We start from the raw sequence: 22,776 nt of genomic DNA on the forward strand, positions 1-22,776 counted from the left end.
ATATTAAAATGTAACATTTGGATAGAATGGAAATGGCATATATTCTTTTAACTGTCTCCCAACAGGTACGCTGTTTCGATTCTTCAACTCGACGGAGCGCTGTGATTGGCCGTTCACTCATCCTCGTGGTACCTGTGAAGCAACAACACAAATGTAAATACTGCACAACTTCAAATATTAGTTTTCTAAAATGTCACACCTGAACATCTCCTTGTACTTGTCCAGGGCCTCCTGGGCCACGTACTGGATGAAGCCCGGGTCCTGCGGGTTCAGCTCCCCGGGAACGGAGAAGATGAAAGAGGGAGAGTTGAGGACGTTCACCTCCACTCGGGTCTCCCTTACTGACAGGTTCTTGTCGTGGCTCTTTGGCGCCACCTGCAGAGCAAAACGGAACACCAGAGGTACTGCACACGCTTCACGTCATGACCTCCACCAATACCATTCATGGATTTGCCGACGTGGTGATTCATCTCACCCTGGTGATGCGAAAGATGTTTTGAGTGTCCGCCCTTGCCACCCAGCCAAACTCAGCGGCCATGTCGCCCAGCCAACCCAGCGTCTCGTCAGCGTGGCGCCGCACGATAGACAGGACCTCGTCGTATTGCTCCCTGGAGACGCCGAGCAGCTGTGAAACCTGTTCGAGCTCCACGTGGAGCTCCCTCACGCTGGGACATTCTGCAGGGATGGACGAGAGCAGACGTCTTTGGCAGCCGATAGATGTGGAGCTGGATGGCTTAGTTGGCGCTTTACCTGCCAGCAAAGTTCCCTGGCAAGCCTCGCACTGGTTCTGCAGTTGCCAGCACTCTGCCGACTGCTTACGCAGGTCTCTGCACAACTTCCTGTTCCGCAGGAAGCGTGGGAATGTTCTCTCTGCAATCCAACACAAGGATGGATGTGTGGCAAATTGGAAGCAGGTATCTAAAATTGTGATGCTTTTTCTCCATCTCTGGTTCTGACCTCTCTTGTTTTGCTCTTCTTGGGCCCCGCCGCGGAGGCCGTCAAATGCCTGCGTCACCGCCGCTCCAAACTCCTCCACCACGCTGCGTCCAAAGTCAAAGAAGGAGTCCAGCACTTCGTCCAGGCCCACCCCCTGCAGGAAGCCCGAGTCGCGGGCCGGGTCGTCGGGGGCATCCGTGGCACCCGCCACCGGGGGGCCGCTTAAGAGAGCCCTGCGGACCGCCCGGTCCAGCCCGTCGCTCATCCTGGAGGCCAGCGCCGCGCTGCTGTTCACCAACGATCCCACCTTGCGGCTCAGGCGGGTGAAGGCGTCTTGGATGCGGAGCACTTCGGCGTCGGGGCTTTCCGGCTCCTGGTTCACCAGGATGTCGTCCGCTTCCACGGCCGGTTCGCTGAAGCTGCTGAAACGTCTCGACACGAGACGGAAGAAGTTCTCAACCTGGCAGTGGAGATGAAGAAAAGGTTGGAATACTATTGCTATTTAACAATGTATCTTGACGACACGTCCCAATGAGCAGTGAACGATCGATTTGTCCTACTTTGGTCTGGAACGTTCCAAAGCCTCTGCGGCAGGTTTTGGTGAAGAAGGTTTTACACGCGTCCTCCAAACACGGTCTGCACTCGTCCCAATGGGACTGCAAGGAGGCCTTGCACTGCTCCTCGGCCTCCTGCAGCTTCTCTGTCACATCCTGAGCCAGTTGCGCTGCACCCTGGTGGAAGAAAGAAACTAAGTTTTGGTTTGTACTTTTCAAACAATTCCAGGGCTGGTCCACATACCGTCGTTTTCGGACTCTAAGTTGCACCGGAGTATAAATTGCACCAGCCATAAAATGCCCAAAAAAGTGAAAAAAAACATATATATGTATATAAGTCTCTCCTGAGTATAAGTCGCCCCCCCCCCCACCCAAACTATGAAAAAAAACGCGACTTATAGTCCAAGAATTACGGTATATATATTAAATACATTCTTGTTTATTATTGAAATGAGTTCTTTTTTATGACAGAAGGTACCATTAGTGTGTATCTACCTTTTTCTTGTCACCGCTGCGATTCAGAGACTTCATGAGGTGCTCGTGCTTGCGCTCGTTCCTCCACATCACCTCCCTCATTTGGCCCACGCCGTACAAGGCGCGCTTCACCTCCTCGCCCACCACCTTCTCGCCGGCTTTGGACAATTCTGACAAGGCAAAATGGAACCTTCATCAACCTGCGTTTGGGGGGGTAAGTGGAGCAGTGCCCCCTTTGTTCCAGCAAATGCTGTTGTTGTTTTTTAATCATCTTAGGTGGGTGAAGCTCCAAGGCCACTTTCAAGCAGCGGCTGGAAAAATGATCAGATGAATGCCAAATGGTAAGCAGAGCTGCATCAAAGTTTTGTCACATTTGCTAACGTAGCGTCTGATGTGCGGCCCATAACTTGAAACATCACCTGCTAAAGTGTCTCCTGAGGCGCTTCCATCCTCGGAGGCACTGCTGACAAGCAGCCCCAATGACGTCAGCATAACCAGACTGAGCACAACCTTCATTTTGTGGTCTGAAAAGACACACACACACAGACACACACACGTCAATATTGTTCGGAGATAATAGGATTTGCGCTAGTGGCCAAATTCGAACACTTGAGGGCGCTCCAGTATGAGGATTAAAAAAAAAAAAAGAGAGACCCATCAACAGGTAAAAACATATATTTTGAATTAATTGCATGTAATGTGCATTTGTTAGGATAGATTTTTGTATGTTAGTCATATTCAATCATTATTTTAATAAAATAATTTTATGTATTATAGTTTCTTATTAAAATAGAATGATTTTTGACAGGTCCGTTTTACAATGAATATGTTTTTATTTGGATTTTTATTTTATGCATGTTGAGATAATGCAAGATTGGATGCATTTTTCCATTCTCCCCCATTTTCATTATTTTTACTTGAACTACAGTTACATTGGTTCCTAAGCTTACGTTGAAACACTTCCAAATATTTATCCCCATTTGTATTCATTGAAATTGTCTGTAGACAATTTGATCATTTATCTCCCGTATGCAATTGGTTAATTTAGCGTCAACTTTATTTGGTTAAGAAGCAATTGCAAAGATAAATAACAAGTCGACGGAAAGATGACTTACCGGCCTGAAGATCCACTGACGAACAACAAAACGCTTTGTGTGGCCGCTTTGGAGCTTGCCAGGTCTATTTGTACCCTTTCCACTAGGAGCGTGATACGTGATCCTATTAGCGTCTTTGCTTTTGCCGTCCATGCTCGTTAATCCTACAGCCAAGCACTGCTTTGTTTACAACTCTTTTGTGTGCAATGTTAAAGGAATGTGTCGTGGAGTGGCTTCTTTCAAACTCATCCCAGAATACTCACGGGCCTCCGTCAAAACTGCCAATTGAAATTTAATCGTGAACGGGATCCGGTCTAGATTGATAGGTGTGTCCCAATACTTTTGTCCATGTCACGGTTTCTCGACATGACACTTGTCGGTTGGCAAAGCCGATGACAGGATCTGTTGGGCTCTTTTGCGTCGGGATTGCGGTGATGGGGGTTCTTCACTATGGGCTCAAGAATGTGCCCTTTTTGCACGCCGTGACCCCCAAAACCAAGTGGCATGGTAATCAGAACCACATCGGGGTCTGTGGCACCTGGTTCCTATCACTGTGGCTGGAGGAGTCTGCAGGCTCATGTTATTGCTGCAGGACACGCATGGAAATTTTATAAAGAGCTCAGGGAATCATTTCTTGCCAATCTGTGTTGATCTTGATGAGCATGCACGATAAAAAATCAAAAAGTGATTGGCCACTTTGGTTTGAGACTTGTAAGATATTTTGTACCAATTAAGGTCTCTATCCCATTAACTGTAGAAATATGGAATCCACAGGGTTGCTGGGGCCTTGTTTGTGGTGTCCCACAGGGCTCCATGCTGGGGCCACTTTTGAATGTGTATACTAATTACTAAACGGATTTTTTTTGCAAATGACGCGAATACATTGCTACTTTGAGAAACAGGTTTAATTTGTGACCCTAACTCAAATCAATCATCTCTCAAATCATCTTTTCCCATTAAATGAATTAAAATTCCTTAAAAGATACATTGGTGATGTTTTATCTTTGTTCTTTTATTTTAATATTTCTTTTATTTTTTGTTCATTCTTATATTGGCAGATTTTATTCACATTTTTGCATTTCCCTACTAGTGTGTAAAAGTGACGTCCAACATTTGACTCATTTTACTTGAACATGATTACAAGTAAAACTAACTTTTCTTTGTTTTGCGACACAAACACACACACACACACGCAAGGGGGGTGGGTGCTCACGCAAGACGGTGCAGCCAGATGTGGGAACACGTGGTTTCTTTCTCCAAACAGCCTCGCAGGCTTTTCCAGCACTTCCTCTCTGGTCGCAGCTCTCCTACTCTCCTCACTTTTCTTGCTAAGCCTTCCTTTCCTCGCACACTTTACAAAAAAACAACTTTTTTGTGTTTGGGGAAAAAAAAAGAGCGGCCTTTTCCTTGAACTTGTCCTGCACTTTTGCAGCATCAAGTTGATCGTGTCGGATGGAACCGTGCATGTGATGGAGTAATTCCTGGACCAAAAGAGCCAAAGCAATGCAGTGAGTCGATGAGACACAACAAAGAGGTACAATGAAAGGTAAGATCGTTTATTGGGTAGATAGATAAATATTGTACTTTAGTGTGTGTGTGAGGTGCCACTTTTGTTTGGCCACACCGTACGACCTGTGGAATGCGTGGGCAACTACTCGCGTCTTACATCTGCTTTCACTTAGTGCACCGCACGTAGCATGTGTGGAACACAAAAGACAAAGTGAGACATGCTTGCTATTACGTTAGATCATACCAATATTAAGTGACACTTAAAATGACATCGTTGGTTTAATGTAATCCAATAAAATACAAATTTGGGTTCTTGGTCGGCGGAGGGGCAGTTATGATTGTGCCCCGCGAATTATTTTTCTAATTTATATATGACTTGGGCAGCAATGCTATCAGGCTAACGATTTCTTTCCAAGGCCATGAAAAAGAGCAAAAAGCATGACGAATGACTTTACTATTCCACCCGCGTATTTATTTCACTTGGCAGTAAACTTTGACATGTCATATTACCAGAAGTTGCAAAATAATTTTGGATCTGTTTGACACCAACACCGTGCCAGAAAAGCGTCTCGGAGAAGTCGATGAACGCACCACAGCTGTGCAACTGTGGATTTTTCTCCAAACATCCCATTTATTTCTCATGTTTTCCCCTTCAGACGACTTTGGGGAAGAGGAGGAGGTGCAGTCTTTTGGCTACAAGAGGTTCGGTGAGTATTGCGCCACGCTCGCGACACTACGCTTCAAAGATTTCGCTTGTCTGGCCAGAAATCTTATTTTGGCAGCAGCTGTATTTTTTTATTCTTCGTTCTTATGACAACACACGGCTTCCTGTGTGCTCCTGACGTTACAACCTGGTCACGCCCAGGAGCACTTTAAGGGGAAAAAACTTGAAGCCCAAAACAACCTATTTAGTCAAAGGCAGGCAGCACCAATAGTTCCCAGAATGCAACGCTGATGTTTTATGGTCTTGTTGCAGCTAAAAACAAAAGCATCAATCACATGCAGGTGCAACACCAGCAGCTCTTCCAGTTGGACCCGTTTACTTTTCACTGGTTTTCTCTTAGTGGAGAACCCAAGCATCAGTACAAAACCACACTGAGCACTGCTGCCATTTCGGTCGGATTGCTTCCAAACCACCATGAACAAGAAGTACAGTTGTTTCAAACACGTTTTTTTCTTTTCTTCTTGAAAGGGGACATATTATGGATGAATTATGAATTTATTTTTTGCTCTTGACTCTTATTCCATTTGATTAATGGACTGAACAAAAATGGTGCCGCAACAATGTGGAGACAAACAATATGCCGTAATTTTCGGACTATAAGTCGCGGTTTGTTTTCATAGTTTGGGTGGGGGGGCGACTTATACTCAGGAGCGACTTATATACACATATATGGGGGTTTTTTTTCACTTTTTTGGGCTTTTTATGGCTGGTGTGACTTATACTCCGGTGCGACATAGTCCGAAAATTACGGTAGTTATATGGTCTGCATGGAATGACTAATATTAGTGCAGCACTGATGAGATGAGAGACGAGTTGTGAAATGTTTTTGAGATGTTATTACGGCAGGACACAACCCCAGTGTAATACGCACACGAAGGAGTGCCTAAAACTCAAATAGGTTTTGACTAACAATGTATATTTGTCTGTATTTTACTGCCCCCAGGTGGCCAAAAGCATGCACGCATGAAGGAGCAGCATTCAATTGGTCGGGAAAAATGTCTAATTTGGGGTTGCCGAAACGGTTTCTTCGACATTTACTGTCATCGGCTTGGTTTTATTTCGAAAGCATACAGTTGCTGCCTTGTTCATGTTATGGCTTCTGTCACCTGCGTCTGGTTTAGTCATAAGCTATTTATAGCTACGTCTGGTCCCAATTTAGTCTGCTGGATCATTACGAGTCTTGTTGTTGTTTAACGGCATGCCTTTGTAGATTCTTTGCGTGTTTTCGGGGAATTTGGACTTTCTGCCTCATTGGATCATTTTATATATTCGATTCATTAATATTAATATTTTCAAATGTATTCAACTTGTGTGATCGAGATTGATTCATTTCAATCTGACACTACAAGTTGTTGAAAGTAAGACAATATTTTCTTTCACTTTTCTTAATGGTTGAAAAGAAACATGTCTTAAGTGTTTCGCCAGGAATTCTTGCCCATGTGTGCAGAATTCTTGTTGCTTTTTCTTTGGTGTGTGCAAAAGAGAACAAAGGGAGTTTTCACGAGAGGTTCGGTATCACGGTGAAATTAGGTCCAAAACCTGAGAACTTGCTGAGCCACTTCCTGCATTCGAAGTTGATTCAGTGCAAATGTATATACACTGAGAGGAGCGGCGGGGCTCGGTTCCAAGTGGGCGTTGCGGCTTTCATTCGGGTCCGTGTCGAGGCTTTGCTGTGTCAGCAATGTGCCACAGGCTTGGAAAAATGTAACTCAACTTTCAGAGGGTCTGTTTATATTCTATTTTATATATTTCCGCATGTGCGTGAGGCGGGGCACGGTGAAGGGGTGTCAAGGGACACGGTGGGGGGGCGCTGCTTTTGTCAGGTTTCCAGCCGAGGAGTCACATTCCTTGCCCGACTTATTTTTGAGAGCGCCACAGTGAGTGGTTCTAATTTACGGCGACTTTATTAGCAGAAAAGAATGCTTTCAGTCTGTTACTTATGACCCCCCCCCCCTACATGCACATGTTGAGTTTGTACAGTGCGGCCTTACAAATTGAATACATTCTGTGATTACACACGTATCTCAAATCAAGTTTTTGTATTGAAATGAATGAAAATCACATGGATCCGTCCCAGCAGACAAAACAACCAAAAACGGTGTTATAAGGAGTCACTTTTATCTCAAGTTATTTTATTTTGTCGTCCAAATGAAATATCACTTCCTGATGGTTTCCGTAAAACAAAAAAAAAAGAGTCAGCTGGTGTCAGATTCAAGAGTTTTTTATTCGCCATGTTTGAGCGTGCCAAACAAGGAGTTTGACTTGGGTAAATCACAGCCTCTGTTCAACATTTAGATGACTAACAAAACTCAGGACATGTGAAACATCCCCTGATCTTAAACTCCCAAGAGGCCAAGGAAGAACTCAAAACTCCAGCTAGGGGAACTGAGTCGGACGACTAAGGAAGTGAGAGTTATCGGGTCAATCCGGGATTGAGTGACTCAAAAGGCAGACGAGGCGACTGGCCGGAGCCACTGGGAATTCTCCTTGAGGATCATTTAAAATGGGTCAGTGCTCATCCAATTTTAAGATCTTGCCCGCATTTGGGGGAAAAAAGAAAAAGTTTACCAATTTAGAGTCGCTGGAGCCAATTTTGGGAAAATTGCAATCTTGCAGTAAGAAAAGAGCGTCGAGTCACATCGCTAAGATGCTTTTTGAGGCGTGAAATGTTGTGGGAACAGAGTGGTGGTCAAATCCACATCTGGTAGGGTGTAGGTTTTCATATAATGTCTTTTGAATTGACTTTAAGCTGATTTCTGGGCTGGATCACAAGGAAAACACAAGAACTGGAGGTGTCTAACTCAATTGGATTTGAAGTGACATCACAGCAAAAAGACATTGGCTTCCACAGATGCCAACATCTAGAACGGCTTTTTCAAATGTAACAAAATGCAAAATAGAAAGACGAGTTCCTCGAGGGTGGCAGGAGTGCCGACATTTTTTATTTTTTTTACTCTTGATGAAATGATTGCGTTGTACCGGGACTGGCTCACCTCGTGAGAAATCTCCCGAGTCAGCTCCACTGAGTCAGCTCTCAAATATTTTGGGACTTGAGACGTGAGAGTGAACACACAGGCCAATGGTGATAACTATTTGTGTTCTTTTTCTTCGACATGTTTATGGTAGTTGTAGTACATTTTGAATCTATTTTTCAAAAAGCACTTGACAATCAGCGCCTGCTGCTCTTCGTAGCATAAATTTTCACATGGGAGTCTTCCAGTTATCGTTTCGCTTCCCGTTAACTCGTCGTTTCACATCGTGCGGGGAGGGAAAAACAACTTCGAGCAAGGTTGCGCAATCGGCAGACAACTTTGGAAAGTTGTGCGACGTCTATTTGGACAAGGCGGGAAGATAATTGCATCCATCCGTGGAGATTTTGCACTTGTTAGCCTGCCGCTTGTGTGTTTTTTGAAAAAAAGTCACAAACAATCGGTGACATGCTTGTAAAAATGGTGACCAGGAGTGAACGCCTTTATTGTGTTTGAGAGCCGTTCTGACTAGTTTACTTTCCTCAGTTGACTTGCAAACACAGAAGCTGCAGACTTGTTTCCTTGCTTGCTTGCCGTGACGGAATGAGGTCATCGTGTTTCAAATGAGCCTCATGTGGATACTCCACAGTTTGTCAGTCATCCACATGCGATTCCGAGTCATATTGTTTGGATCAGAACCACAAAGATCCATATCAGCGCTAGTCCAACTCAAGTCCGTATTATGTGCTTCCTTGCTCCCCTGGAGGAGACACGTAATATGACCACCAAATAAAAAAAAAAAAAAGATGTGGCGAGGGGAATTGAGGTCATCCCAGGGTTTGTCCTGGACTAGTCTCCCAGATGCTAAATTGTCATTTGATTTTTTTTATCATGGCATGTGGGTGCAACATGGCGTCAAAGTTGAATGACTGACTAAAAACAAAAGCAAAAGGTCAGGTCCTGACCTAATGTCTTGTATGTGGTTCATAACCGCCTCCGCTTCTTAAGATATGTTTATATATCCTCGCTGTTTTTGTTGGAATGGTACAGTCCGGTCCAAACACACCGACCTCGAAAAAGGCTGCAGGCGCTCATCTTGTTTACATGCTATGTTGATGTCGTTCTTTAAGTGAACACAACAAAGCACTTGAGGAGCTCTGATGTCGGGCCCCCTCAAGGAGGTTCTACGTAAACGACTGCCCCGTGTTACCTCTGCAGCTGGGCCCCCTTAGATGGGATGTTTGGACAGATGGAAGGGCCCAGAATGCCTGCACCCCCCACCCCCCAACTCACTGAGTGGGAAGGATGGAATTTCAGTTAGCTGCTCCGTTGGACCAGCGATTAGAACAAAAGTACTTTTTCTGACTCGACTTTTCATTTTCTTTTGTGTTTTAACTCGACTCTCCTTCTCTTGTAGGAATCCAGGAAGGTTCCGAGTGCACAAAGTGTAAAAATGACTGGGCCCTGCGCACCGCCATCGCGCTGCTCTACGTGCTCTGCGCCCTGCTCACAATCGCCGTGGCCGTCCTCGGTTACAAAGGTCGGTGACGGTGACTCGTTATACATCCATTTCTTTTTTTATAGCCCTTGTTCTCATTGGGTTTGAAGCCTAACAGAGAGGCGAGGTGCACCTTGGGCCAACTGGCAGCAGATTATAGAGTAGCAAAATAAAGCTCGAGGTGTAACGATACTGCCTAAGTGCCGATTACTGTGTGTGTGTGTGTGTGTGTGTGAGCTTGTAATGCTTTGCCTCCATAATATCGACCAGATGAGCCTGCAGCGACTTGATTGGTTTAACGAGGCCTGACCAGAGTTTATGGCCGGGTGGTAATTTGTTGTCTGGGGAAGCACTGGTGGGTGTCGGGGATGGTTTGGGAGAACCTTGATGGTGCCGTCTTTCCCCAAAGAAGGGCAGCCCAGCATGTACTTTGGTGCCCTCTAGGGTTGAACAGCTTCTAAATGCAGTTTTGGATCGGCGTCTGCACATCTGAAGTCAATTCACAACGCAGCCTACGCTTCTTTTCATTTCTGTCAGTGGTCCAGAGAATGGACCACGTCGCCGAAGGAATGCAGAAATATGGCGGGAAAATCAACGCTGTGGAGACCGACTTGAAGAAACTTGGTGAGTTTGGCCATCACATACAAAATCCAGAGAGAGGCATTTATCCATGGAACGTATGGTACGATCCTTGTCTGCTCACAAACAAATCCCCCCCCAAAAAAAGTTAAACTGACCCGAGGTCGGCTGAAGTCTAATGTTACGCAACTTTGGAGAGGCTCCATTTTATTTTCCACCTTTTTACATTTCCCCTTCAGACTACCAGACGGATGAGAAGTCGGTCAACGCCACCAGTGACATTAAGACGTTCAAATCGGATCTGGAGGCCCTGCAGAGCCAGCTGAACGATATCGACATCAGGTCCACCCAGAACAGGGACGTGCTGAGTGAACTTCAGCTGACGGGCGACAACACGCAGGACAGCCAAGTCTCCTTGCAGAGTTTGCTAAAGGGCAACGCCGCCTCGCTGCGCAGCGTCAACCGGACTTTGACCTCCTACGGCGGCGTGATCGGCGACCTGCAGACCGACACGGCCAGACTCCAGTCCGAGATCCAGGGTCAGTTCAAAGAGCAGGGTCGGTCTCAGGTCAGTATCAGCGCGCTGAACATCACGCAAGCCCAGCAGCGCAATGCGCTAAGCTCGCTGCAGAAGACGGTGGAGGACGCGGGGCAGGCGGTGCAAAAACTCAAGAATGACTATCAGACGCTACAGCAGACAGCCAGACAAACCCGTGCGGACACCGTCTGGCTCAAAGAGAAAGTCCAGAATCTTCAGATCATGGCGGCAAACAACTCGGCGTCCGCGCGGTCCAACGGCGAAGCCTTGGATGATTTGGGGGCTCAGCTTAGCACGCTAGCGAGCCAGATCCAGAACACCTCCATCCTCACCGAAGGACACGATCAGAACTTGCGGGAACTCATGGACCATCAGAGAGACCACGATAACGCCACCTCGTCCAAGTTCGATGCGATGGAAGCGCGCCTTGACAGGCACGAGAGCAACATCGATCGCGTGACGGGCAACGTGAGCTTCGCCGCGCAGCTCCTCGGCACCATCAGCACGGATCTCAACAGCCTGAGGTCGTGCGCCGAGACGGTGATGCGCCACTCTGACGTCCTGGTGGACTTGAGCAACAGCGTCGGCGAGGCCAAGGACGAGAGCAGAAACCTGCGCGCCCAGCAGGATGAGCTGGTGGCTCGACTGGACAAAGAAGTCAACGGCTTGTCTATGGTGATGGAAGAGATGAAACTGGTGGATAGCAAGCACTCACAACTCATCACCAACTTCACCATCCTCCAGGGTAAGACATCGGGAAAAGGAGGCATCTTCAGCAGTAACCGTACGACTGAACACATTGCCTATAATTGGTTTTTTTTCAGGTCCACCAGGTCCGAGGGGCCCCAAGGGAGACAAAGGGTCCCAGGGCCCAGGAGGCCAGTCAGGCCAGAAAGGTGATAAGGGTGACAAGGGGGTACCAGGTATGGTAGGAGTGAAAGGAGAGAAAGGTGCTCTTGGCCCACAAGGTGCTATAGGTCCAAAGGGTCCACCTGGCTCGCGAGGCCTTCCTGGGGCTAAAGGATCAAGAGGACCCGGGGGTCGACCTGGAATCCCCGGAGACAAAGGCGACCCTGGATCTCAAGGTCTTCCAGGCAGAGATGGACTAGCGGGTTTGCAAGGGCCCCAAGGACCACAGGGTCTCAGGGGTGCTGCGGGACCTGCTGGGTTAGAGGGGCCACGCGGGCCTGTTGGACCCATCGGTCCTCCTGGTCCTCCAGGATTACCTGCACCGGTGCCTCCGACTGTTTTGAAGTTACCGAAGCCCACTGCAGCTCCTGAACCAACTGCTAAACTACCAAGCGCGGCAACAGAGCAGGTTCAAATGCCACAGCTTGCCCCCACTTCAGATCCTGGTTGGTCTCACGTTAGCATACCTGAACACGACATATACCGAAAAAGTTCATTGTCAAGAAGTCGATCGACCGCTTTGCTTTTAGGTTGTCCGGCAGAGTTTAGGCGGTTCGGAGACAGCTGCTATTTCGTCTCTGCCGCCACTCTGAAGATCAACTACGATGAAGCCAGCACTTTTTGTTCCAACATGGCGGCACATTTGCTCGTTATTAACAACAATGAGGAACAGGTAGGAGTTATTCCTTGGGAGGAATAAAATGAAACATTTTGTAAGCAGCGTGGTCCTCCTTAGGTGTTTGTGAAGAACATGGTCACAGGCAAGGGCTTCTTCTGGCTGGGTCTGACTGACAGGGAAGAGGAAAATGTGTGGAAGTGGGTGGATGGAAGCATACCGCTTTTCAAGTGAGTCTTCATTGATGTCCTCCTCATTTTGAGGGACAAAAACCAAAACTAAACCATGTTGTCCATGCGCTGGCTCTCAAAGGAAATGGAATCCGGGCCAGCCTGATAACTGGACGCACGGTCACGTGCACGGCGAGGACTGTGCCGGTCTCATCCTAAACGGCAACTGGAATGATTTCTACTGCACCGAGCGCTTGGGCTTCATCTGCGAACGGACCGCCAGTGGTCAGTATGGTCTTTATCGACACGGCCGAGAGGGTGACTTTAAAAATCTAAATCTCTTGCCTTATTCCCTCCAGCGTCAACTCCGGTTTCGTAGCATCATCGTGGACTTGCGTGCGGAGCAGTCAAGTTTGTGGGAGACAAAGATGAAGAAGAGAGGACTTTGTTGCAAAAATTGAGTTTGACTTGGAGAGACTAAAAAGCACTTTCTGTGGTGCAAAAGACACACCAGCCCATCTTGGTCTGTATTGATGAGCGAAGACCTCGAGGATGTGTATCATCTAATTCATTCGTCAACGCAACCGCCTTAGTTGCTAATCATGTCGTTAATCTTTTTTTAATCCGAAGATATACAACAGACACTATAACAGGAACCAGCCATTTAAAAGGAAAGCTCAATGTGAACTGTGCTGCTGTTTTAATAGAAGATTATTTTCCCCCCTTAACGTGCCAGTACCCGAGGCACAAAGACACAATATGCATTGTTATACGGTATATAGGTATATATTTTTTTACAAGATGATTCATTTACCAAATACCAAATGTAGCATGCCAGGCGCTTGTTAAATACATAATTAGTTTTATGTATATATATATAATTGATATTTGCCAATTTGTGTATTATTCAGGGAATACTGTAGTTAAATTAGCGCCCTTGAAAATAACAATTCACAACATTCACTGCAATAAAATGTTTTTATGGCTCATCAACTTGATTAGACTGGTTGCTACAACTGCACAGATTCACAAAAAAACACACAGTAACAAAGGTTTTTTTTTTCTTGTGCATTTTTACATTCTTGTAAAAACAAAAAGAAGCATATCATTAGTAATTGGCAATACTCTATTTGAAAGTTTCTAAAGAATAAAGAAATCAACACAATTTCAACCACCAAGGGTTGCCTGGATGACTGAGCATCTACATAGACAAACAAATTTTATTTTTATTCTGAATGTGTCATAAATGACTTATCAGCTGTTAAGCAATTAAGATATGAACGAAGTCAAGGAAATAGAATGAAATTACGTTTTTAATTGAAACTGAAACTTCTGAATTTACAGTTTAATATGCAAAGTACATTACATACCTAGAGTGACGTCTTAACAAATTCAAAAAAATTACAAATGTCATGAATACAGTAATACCTGTATATTAACTAATCACAAATAACATTATTTCCACTGGTAATTAATTTGGAATTCTTACGATTGAAATGGACGTTTCTCACATTATCTTGCCCGACAAAACATCGTCACGTGATCACAATCGTCATGTGACAATGACATCATTTTTCTATGACAAGGACGGGGCACAAGCTGTATGGTTACGTCATCTCTCGCATACTTCTACTTACTTAAAAGTTTACACAAATGAGTAGAGTTGAAAGTGTGAATATCGAGTGTGTGTGGTTTTTCTGGGTTGGGATTTACCCCCGGGGTGGACTTTGACTCGCTTTCCCAGCATGCCTTGCGTGTTGCTAGCGAGAAGGAGTGACTGTGTAGAAAAATCGGCCGGCCGACGCTTTTCAACATTCAACCGAGTGCTCGCTCGCTACTATGCATTTGAATAGTTCCAAATAAGAATAAACGACAACAAGCGCGGAAGGTGACGTTTGTTGCTCCAGCGATGCCGCTCTTCGCCACTAACCCATTCGACCAAGATGTTGGTAAGGAGTATGCTAAATGCTAACATTGTTTGGCTAGTGTCTCGACTGGTGGGCGGCTTTTGTTGAAGGTGTCTCAAACGAATCTGTCGCTACTCGTCAAATTAAAATATATCTACCGAAGCGTCATTTGACATGGCGAAGGTTTCCACGTCATGGACTCCTTGAGCATGTGTTGTTAGCGTGTTAGCTCGGCTAGCGTAATCAACCCTGACACATCAATTCACCTACGTGATGATAAACTGCCCTGGAAAAGTTTTTAACAACAGGAACTCAAATAACAAATGGCGCATTTTGCACATAATTTTGGTGGGTAACTCCGAATTTAGTCGGCTTGTGAAAGCACTTAAAGTTTGACTTGTTTGTATTCATAAAGTCGTGCTGTACATCCGGGTGATCAGAGCAGGTGTACAGTACGTCATTACGATGATTAGCATTGTTTGTTTTTGTTAGCAAAGATTTTGTATTGAAAGTAATTCATCTCCATTTGATGGTTTCATTTTTAAACCTTCTGCCTTGTTCACATGTTTTTCCCCTCCATAGAGAAAGCAACCAGTGAGATGAACACAGCGGAAGACTGGGGCCTCATCTTGGACATTTGTGATAAGATAGGACAGTCACGTAATGGGTCAGTTACACTTTACACTTATATGTAGAGATGCAGCCATTAATCAATAACTTATCAATCACCAAAATGATATTATTATTTTGTTTAAAGATCTATTATCTTAAATTGTCCACATATTTAACATTTCAGCCCCTTAAAAATATTCTCGTATTTCTTAAGCCCTTCATGGAAATTCACTCGTGTTTCATCAAAATAACACATTTGCAAATAACATTGATCAATGATGTTATGGACCAAAGCAGTAATTGAATCCTAATTTGTGCATTTCCTGCACTGTCAAATTTAAAACAATCTCCTGTTTTGGAATATAGAGATGCATTAAAAACTTAATCAATTAATTGACAGACTAATCGATTGCTAAGCCCTAGCCCGTGTTTATTTGTATCTTTGTTGCTTGGCAGGCCCAAAGAATGTCTGCGCTCAATAATGAGACGTGTGAATCACAAGGACCCCCATGTGGCCATGCAGGCACTCACTGTAAGCACACAGAACTCAAATCCAAACTTTCTTTCTCAGGAAAAAGAACAGTCCTGAGCAACCACAATACTGTCCCCCATAAAGAATTGCGTCATCATTATTACTATACTTAATGAAGTGTATTTTTGACAATAAGTCATTGTGCGTGTGCTGGCAGCTTCTTGGTGCATGCGTGTCCAACTGTGGCAAGATCTTTCACCTGGAAGTGTGCTCTCGAGAGTTTGCCAGTGAAGTCAGCAACGTCTTAAATAAGGTTTGCAATCGTCTCCATGCGCATCGTTCTGACTACATAGTATTGCGCTGCCTCTAGTTTGGTTATCCTTCCTCCTAGGGTCACCCTAAAGTGTGCGAGAAGCTGAAGGCGCTGATGGTGGAGTGGGCCGAGGACTTCCGCAGCGACCCCCAACTCAGCCTGATCTCGGCCATGATCAAGAATCTGCGCGAGCAGGGCGTCACGTTTCCCATGGTGGGCTCTCAGGTCAGACTGCGTCCAGCAATTGCTTGCCTTTAGATTGAGGTCAATGTGTGACCCGCTTTGGATCTCAGGCGGCAGAGCAAGCGAAAGCCAGTCCCGCCCTGGTGGCAAAGGATCCCGCCACCTCCTCAAACAAGAAAGAAGACGACGACTTGGCCAAAGGTAAAGGCAAGGCTCTTCAATCCAGTTATTTTTCAATTTGAACCACGCTCTGAATTGTGATTTGTCGTGACGCAAAACATCCTCCCCTCTTTGTTGAAACTGCAGCTATCGAGCTATCCTTGAAGGAGCAGCGGACGCAGGGCCAGGCGTCCTTCTCCGGCCTCTACCCCAGCACCTCGGCACTGATGCCCGTGCACAAGTCTGACGGGCGCAAGGTGCGCGCCATCTACGACTTCGAGGCGGCCGAGGACAACGAGCTCACCTTCAAGTCGGGAGAGATCATCACCGTCCTGGACGACAGGTCGACACGCCTACCCTATCTCCACGTCAAGGGCGCGTGTGTGGGTCATGTGACTAAACACGTTTTTAACTTCATTTTAGCGACCCCAACTGGTGGAAAGGGGAGACGTATCAGGGGGTGGGCCTCTTCCCCTCCAATTTTGTCACGGCTGATCTCACCGCAGAACCCGAAATGAGTACGTACACAGACATACGTACCCACACACACAACTAGACATATATCATCATCATATAATGACATCATTAAATAATGCGAAGAACTTGTACATGATGAGTTTCCTGCTTTGATTCAATAGATTGTGCAGCTCCTTGTCAGGTGTGCATGTAGGCTACCAGGGGGCAGTAGATTACGTACAAATAGCCCACAATAGGAGATAGTCTTGTACAAATAGCCCACAACAGGTGACCCGCCAAAATGTCTGCCTTCATTTATGTAACAAGGAGCATTTTTTTCCATCAGTTTCTGCTCTTCTCACAGTGAAGACGGAGAAAAAGACGGTGCAGTTTAGCGAAGACGTTCAGGTGGAGACCATCGAGCCGCAACAGGAGCCCGTTTTCATCGATGAGGTACAAATGGCACGACTTTACTCGTTTGGCACCATACTTTGGTCAACTCTGGGGTTGTGTTAAAAAAATGTATTTTCAGGACAAAATGGACCAATTACTGCAGATGATTCAGAGCGCAGACCCCACGGACAACCAGTCAGACAGTGTTGAGTTGCTCCAGCTGGAAGGTGAACTTGGCGTTCAAATACTAAATGCCACCCGTACCGTCAATACTCGATTTAGGAAATGTAAGTATGCAGCAGCGTTAACGATATCTCGTCACTTGTGTTCGTTTTGTTGCACGTCAGGAGCCTGCAATCAAATGGGGCCCCTCATTGACCAGAAACTGGAGGACACAGACCGGTACGTCCCATCATCAAACACTAGCCGAGTGTCATCATTAGTCGATCACGTTGACCCGTGTCGATCATCCGCGTGGCCAGGAAGCACTCTGAGCTGTCGGATCTCAACGTGAAGGTGATGGAAGCCCTGTCGCTCTACGCCAAACTCATGAACGAAGACCCCGTCTACGCCATGTACGCCAAGCTGCAGAGTCAGCAGTACTATATGCAGCAGCCCCCCGCCGCCGCCACGCAACAGCAGGTACAATGCACACCCATGGCTCGCCTGCGGTGCCAACATCCTAATGCCTGTTTGTGACACCGCAAGGTGTACCCCGCCGCGAGTTCGTACGGGATGAGTGGCGGCGGCGGCGTGCCCGGTTACAACGTGCCCGTGGAGCAGCTCCAAGGCCAGCAGCCCGTACCCGGACACAGGTCAGATAAGAGCGCCGAACGTCATGACGTACACTCGGGTTACCTGCAGAGGAGATGACAGAAAGGGAGAAAAGCCGTGGCAAAACCACAAAGAAATTTTTGGGGACAATATGATCAAGGAAGCGAAGAGTGGCACAAAAGAAATATATGGCGAGTCAGACGAAGGGACGACGCTGGTCGGCGGCAAAATGAAGAGTTGCGTAAATTAAGGCAGGTGAGATGAGACTGCCATGGACTCGGAGACAAAGACGTATTGGTTCAGTTGTACCTGTGTAATAATATTTCATTTCTATACTTTATTTTCAAATCTGGAGAGGAAAAAAAGGAATTGAATCTGACAAGGAAGATTAGCGATAGAGCGCCAATCAAGTTCTTCACATTTTAATCTTCAGGAAAATGTCATCTTTGAAGTATTTGTCGAATAGGTTTTGTTCACTTGTACTTCACTTTCAGTTGATTTCATGAGATGAGTCAATTTTCACAGTAAGTACATTTAGGACCTCTTGGCATTCATGTGGTAGTAACCCCAGCGTGACATTGTGTTTGTTTGACCAGCGAGGCCCACCTGTACATGGCTCAGCCTGGTGTCTACGCCGCGCCGGGTGCCATGCCGCCGGCCGACGCGCAGGCCTACTCGCTTCCCGGCCCCGCCATGCAGACGCTGCCTAACTATGGCACCCCCTCGGGCCAGATGCCGCCACCCTCCGCAGAGCCTCCTCAAGCCCCCTACTCAGAAAAGGCCTTACTATAGGCCCTCCCCCGAACAAACGCTCATTGACACCAAAAGTCAGCGTAGTTGTGCCAGATCAAACATCTCCAATGTTTTATTTTGACAATGCTGGAATCCAAGGTAAAGTTGCCGACCTCCCAATTCTCCAACGTAGTGAAAATGAGCACAACGACCCGTGTATTTGCTGCAGAATATTAAACCAATTACTTGCGTATATGAGATGTGATTCTCAATTTAAAAAGTTCAATCCGTTGTAATATGTGCTTCAACAGAAACAGCAATAACAGTCCCAGGTCAATTTGTCCCAAAGCATCAGAGGTAAGAAAGAAAATATTTCTTACATAAATTTAGCTAAATCATTTCAAGTCAGTTTTTTTTTTTCTTCAAAATGATCAATTATAATCTTGTATGAACACCACATTATTCCAGAAATCAGAATGATCCCCTCATTAGAAGTCCATAACGGTGTGACTTGTGCTTTTTTCCCGATGTCTGGGAGAATTGGAAGAGTTGCGCACCACTGTTCTATTTAGTTGCACTTTTTTTGTGTGTTTTGTCGTCCGGTCAAAACTCTCCAAAAACTAACAGCCTTTGTATTCACACTACTGTGCTAACCGCGTCGTACAAAAGTGGCATCGACTGTCTACATTTTGTATGTTTTGTTTCCAAGTACGGAAAACTGGCACCACTTTTATTTTTTCGTCTTTTCTGGGGTGAGGTGAGCAAAGCATGCACATGGCTTTTGTAAATATTGTTAGCACAGTTAGCGCTCAGCCTCAGAGTACTAAGTGGAAGAAGAAAAAAAAAAATTATCCATAACTTTCTTTTTCTTTTGTAGAGTATTTTTAATTTATCTGTCGATTGTTATGCTATTTACAAAATGACGAGAAACGGGGGCAAGAGGATGTACGTATTCCGGGAAGAGCGGGACCACGGGTGATGTTCCCATTCTGTAAGTTGTACATTATGGAAGGAAGAAAATGTCTTCACTTCGCCGTTTGTGATTGTCATATTGTCGGATGAGAACACAAACAAACCTCCTTTTGCGCATTTCAAAGTGAAACTAAGTCACGAGTTTAATTCCTAGCCCATGCCGTGTACCCGACTTTCTTCCACACAAGGCTTACTGGTGTAGATGTTAGCAATGACTGGAAATGAAGTCATTAACTTGAACTGGAGTTTCATTTTGCCTTGTTCATTTGTATGAAATTTGATTGAGGTGTAATAACAAATTAAGGTGTTGGACTGAAAGCCAAGTGGAACATGCTGCCTTTTTTTTTTTGTCATACAACATGCATACAGTGATTTTTTTTAGTTTTTTTTTTTTTTTAAAAAACAACTCATACCCTGCTCTTTGTAATGCATTCTTTAAAACACACTTCTCAATTGGTATTCACAATAAAACGACAAACAGGCAAAATGTATAGAACAATCTGGTGGTGGTGTGTTTTATGCAATTCAAATTTTTATAGTCCTTAAAATGTCAATTTCAGTTTCTATGTACATTGTCATTTTCAAAACTATTTCAAATTCGTTTCTAATTTAATTCAAATATAATTCCTAAAAATTGTAATCAGTATTTTAGCTTCAAAAAATCTAATTTAACTATTCCGATTAGTATGCAGGGATGGCGCTATGGTAGGGGTGGTGCTGGGGGGGCTATGGCCCTGTCAGAAAGCTTAGCCCAGGGACTGAAAAAAAAAAATCCTAGAGCTGTCCCTGGTTTTATGCTGGCCTGATGAAGACTTTTGAATGTGTTGGTTCATGATGGGATGCACGGTGAGTGTCTCGTAAAAAAGTCCACCATAAAGCAATCTCACTCCTATTGTGCAGCGTAAGCTCGCTTCTTTCCCAAAGTGTGCAGAGTCCACATCGCCGCTCCGTCGTCGTCAACATCATCGCCTCTCGACATGGCCTCGGCCAAGACGCTCTGGCCGTCCCCGCGTTAGTGCTCTCCGAGCGCTTCGCCCGCCTGCTGAGCAAGGTGAGGGGACGTGACGACACCACCTACTGGCTGGTGGTGGCGGCCTCCTCCGTGGCCTACGTGACCTCCTGTGCCCTGCTGGTGTGGCTGCCCCTCAAGTATTACGTCCTGAGGGGGCGGAGACTCAGGACCACACGATGGTGAGTGTGTTACCGTAATAAAATGTCTAAGGATAGCCTTAGAATTGAAATTTACCATGACATAGAAAATGTCTTTTTGCATGCCCCCCCTCAAGGAGACCAACAGTGCTGGCTTATCTCCTCTTGTGCACGCTGCCTTGCTTTTCTATTGTAATAACAAGCTCCCAGGTAAGAAGCAAAAATATTTTCACGAAATAAAAATCACAAATTGTCACGGCCGCATGACCATGTGAGTTATTCAGTAACTTAAGCAGTAATGTGACAGGTTGCCCATTAACTTCACTGACAATTATTCTAAAACTATTCTCCAGCACTTAACAGAACAAGCCGTTTATTTATTTTTTTGTTTCTATTTCTTTAAAAATCTTTCTCTTCAACAATCTAATAGGTTCAAGTCAACGCAGGCGTGCGCCTGGACCACTTTGCTGAGTTGCCCGTCTCTTTGGTGATGTTTTCGCTCATTTGCGTGGACCTGGTAGAGAGGCTGCGGCCCTTCAGACTCCTCGGACCATGTAACGTACATTTCATAAAGCGCAACAGGTTTTATTTGTTTCTACAATAGTGACCTCACCTTTTACAGTTTGATTTATTACGCTTCAAAATGTGCCCACTGGTTTTGTTCCCAACGGTTATGTTTTGCAGCAGACAACGTGGACCTTACCTTTGAACTAGCTGCCCCGGTCCAGATCCACCTGGAGACAGTCAGCTCCAACTCCAACGACGCCCAAAATGACGCCACGTCCAACCACCAATCAGAGTCCCCCAACAAGTCTTACGCACCCCACCGGCGCTCTGACCGCCACGCGGGCCGCCCCACTTCCAGATCTTCAGGTGCCGCCTACCTGTACTCGTCCTCGCGAGCCTTCCCTGGTCGCCTGGGCTTCTTAATGAGGAATGATGGCAGGTTGGAGGCGTTTGTGGATTGTTTCCTGTTCTGGTTGGACACAGTGGAGATGGTGCGGATGGCCGGCGAACCGACCACCTTCTACTCGGCCTGGGTGTACCCAGTCTTCATCCTGGCTTTCCTGTCCAGCCTGCGGGCCACTCTCATCCCTCATGGCCCATTTTCATCCATTGCTGGGGTGGCTCTCCAGGACGTTCCCTTCTTGGTCACGCGGGTGACCCTGCTGGCCATCTTCGGACTCATCACGCCCGTTTTGTTCCCACTAAAGAACGCTTTGGTCAGCCTGGCCTTCTTCTACTTCACCTGTGTGACCAAGATATTCAAGAGGCACAGTATGTTCTGACACACACACACACACACACAAACACACACACCATAATCATCATAAATATTCTTATTTACATTTTTGTACAACACACATTAATCTTGGGAACATTTGGTTCTCAAAAATTTCAGACTTCTCCCAGCAAAATATCAAATTCAAAAATAACAAGAATATTTTAGTTATATGTGAAATGTCCTAAATGTTTTAAATATATTTTTGTTTAATTTGACAAACAAAACTGTTTAACTGTTTTTTTTAAGTACAATATTTTGGAGTGCAATGTATCCTAATTAAAATATAAATCTACAATTCCGCCTACTTGGGGAAGGTAACGGAACTTCACACAGCACAATATTAATTGTGTCTGGAGGAGGAGGGAGGAGATTGCTGTTGTTGTGAGGAGAGGTGGGGGTCTTGCTAATTTGAATTCAGGCTGTGTGCCTCCTGCGCTAGCCTTAATGTTACTTGCTGCGCCATGGCAACAGAGGCAGGGAGGTGAGGGCTGCAGCGTGCACACAAACACACATGAGGAGGAGCACAAACAGGTAAGAGGACCCTTGAAGGGGGGAATCCCCCCTCCAACATCTCATCGGTGACGAAGAAATGAAGTGAGACGACACCTTTTTGGACCTGCTGACTCCCCCATACACAACTTGAACCAGCGGGCGACACGAGCGGAACTCCCTGGCGCCACTACACATCACGACGTCTCCCGACCTGAGACAACAAAGTTCCTCCCCCGCAGGCATCTTCAGCCTCCTCTTCCTCCCGAGACTTGATGTCTTGATGTATTGCTGTGGGCTGGGCAACTGG

At 45.8% G+C, this 22,776-nt stretch overlaps 4 protein-coding genes across 11 annotated transcripts; 3 read left to right on the forward strand and 1 right to left on the reverse strand.

Annotated features, from left to right (window-relative positions):
* Window positions 1-15: 15 nt before the first annotated feature.
* Window positions 16-4,403, reverse strand: clul1 (clusterin-like 1 (retinal)). Its single transcript, XM_061295491.1, has 9 exons — window positions 4,272-4,403; window positions 2,384-2,488; window positions 1,986-2,134; window positions 1,497-1,667; window positions 958-1,396; window positions 751-870; window positions 476-675; window positions 200-375; window positions 16-132 (listed from the first exon to the last, which is right to left on the reverse strand). The coding sequence occupies exons 2-9, from the start codon at window positions 2,478-2,480 to the stop codon at window positions 114-116; spliced, it is 1,371 nt and encodes a 456-aa protein (XP_061151475.1). The 5' UTR covers window positions 2,481-2,488; window positions 4,272-4,403; the 3' UTR covers window positions 16-113.
* colec12 (collectin sub-family member 12) lies at window positions 4,317-13,563 on the forward strand. Of its 3 annotated transcripts, XM_061295478.1 has the most exons (10): window positions 4,319-4,604; window positions 5,224-5,274; window positions 9,678-9,800; window positions 10,296-10,382; window positions 10,577-11,620; window positions 11,700-12,230; window positions 12,315-12,457; window positions 12,521-12,630; window positions 12,713-12,855; window positions 12,930-13,563. In XM_061295478.1, exons 1-10 carry the CDS (start codon window positions 4,598-4,600, stop codon window positions 12,947-12,949), a joined length of 2,259 nt encoding a protein of 752 aa, XP_061151462.1. In that variant the 5' UTR covers window positions 4,319-4,597; the 3' UTR covers window positions 12,950-13,563. The 3 variants fall into 3 exon arrangements, with proteins under 3 accessions (XP_061151461.1, XP_061151462.1, XP_061151463.1); XM_061295477.1 differs by having other exon boundaries at window positions 4,317-4,604; window positions 11,700-12,457; XM_061295479.1 differs by lacking the exons at window positions 4,319-4,604; window positions 5,224-5,274 and adding an exon at window positions 7,560-7,798.
* Window positions 13,564-14,140: 577 nt separating this feature from the next.
* On the forward strand, window positions 14,141-20,042 carry stam (signal transducing adaptor molecule (SH3 domain and ITAM motif) 1). 6 transcript variants are annotated; one of them, XM_061295487.1, is made up of 14 exons: window positions 14,141-14,519; window positions 15,060-15,144; window positions 15,546-15,621; window positions 15,779-15,874; window positions 15,953-16,087; window positions 16,168-16,264; window positions 16,364-16,559; window positions 16,640-16,734; window positions 17,019-17,125; window positions 17,205-17,292; window positions 17,413-17,467; window positions 17,548-17,707; window positions 17,774-17,880; window positions 18,436-20,042. In XM_061295487.1, the coding sequence occupies exons 1-14, from the start codon at window positions 14,480-14,482 to the stop codon at window positions 18,629-18,631; spliced, it is 1,533 nt and encodes a 510-aa protein (XP_061151471.1). In that variant the 5' UTR covers window positions 14,141-14,479; the 3' UTR covers window positions 18,632-20,042. The 6 variants fall into 6 exon arrangements, with proteins under 6 accessions (XP_061151471.1, XP_061151473.1, XP_061151469.1 ...); XM_061295489.1 differs by having other exon boundaries at window positions 14,142-14,519; window positions 16,168-16,258; XM_061295485.1 differs by having other exon boundaries at window positions 14,143-14,519; window positions 15,953-16,099.
* Window positions 20,043-20,245: 203 nt separating this feature from the next.
* On the forward strand, window positions 20,246-22,230 carry LOC133165842 (transmembrane protein 236-like). Its single transcript, XM_061295735.1, has 5 exons — window positions 20,246-20,279; window positions 20,395-20,734; window positions 20,830-20,902; window positions 21,123-21,246; window positions 21,377-22,230. Exons 1-5 carry the CDS (start codon window positions 20,246-20,248, stop codon window positions 21,979-21,981), a joined length of 1,176 nt encoding a protein of 391 aa, XP_061151719.1. The 3' UTR covers window positions 21,982-22,230.
* Window positions 22,231-22,776: the final 546 nt, after the last annotated feature.

Source organism: Syngnathus typhle, linkage group LG13 (assembly GCF_033458585.1).
Source record: "Syngnathus typhle isolate RoL2023-S1 ecotype Sweden linkage group LG13, RoL_Styp_1.0, whole genome shotgun sequence".
NCBI lineage: Eukaryota > Metazoa > Chordata > Actinopteri > Syngnathiformes > Syngnathidae > Syngnathus > Syngnathus typhle.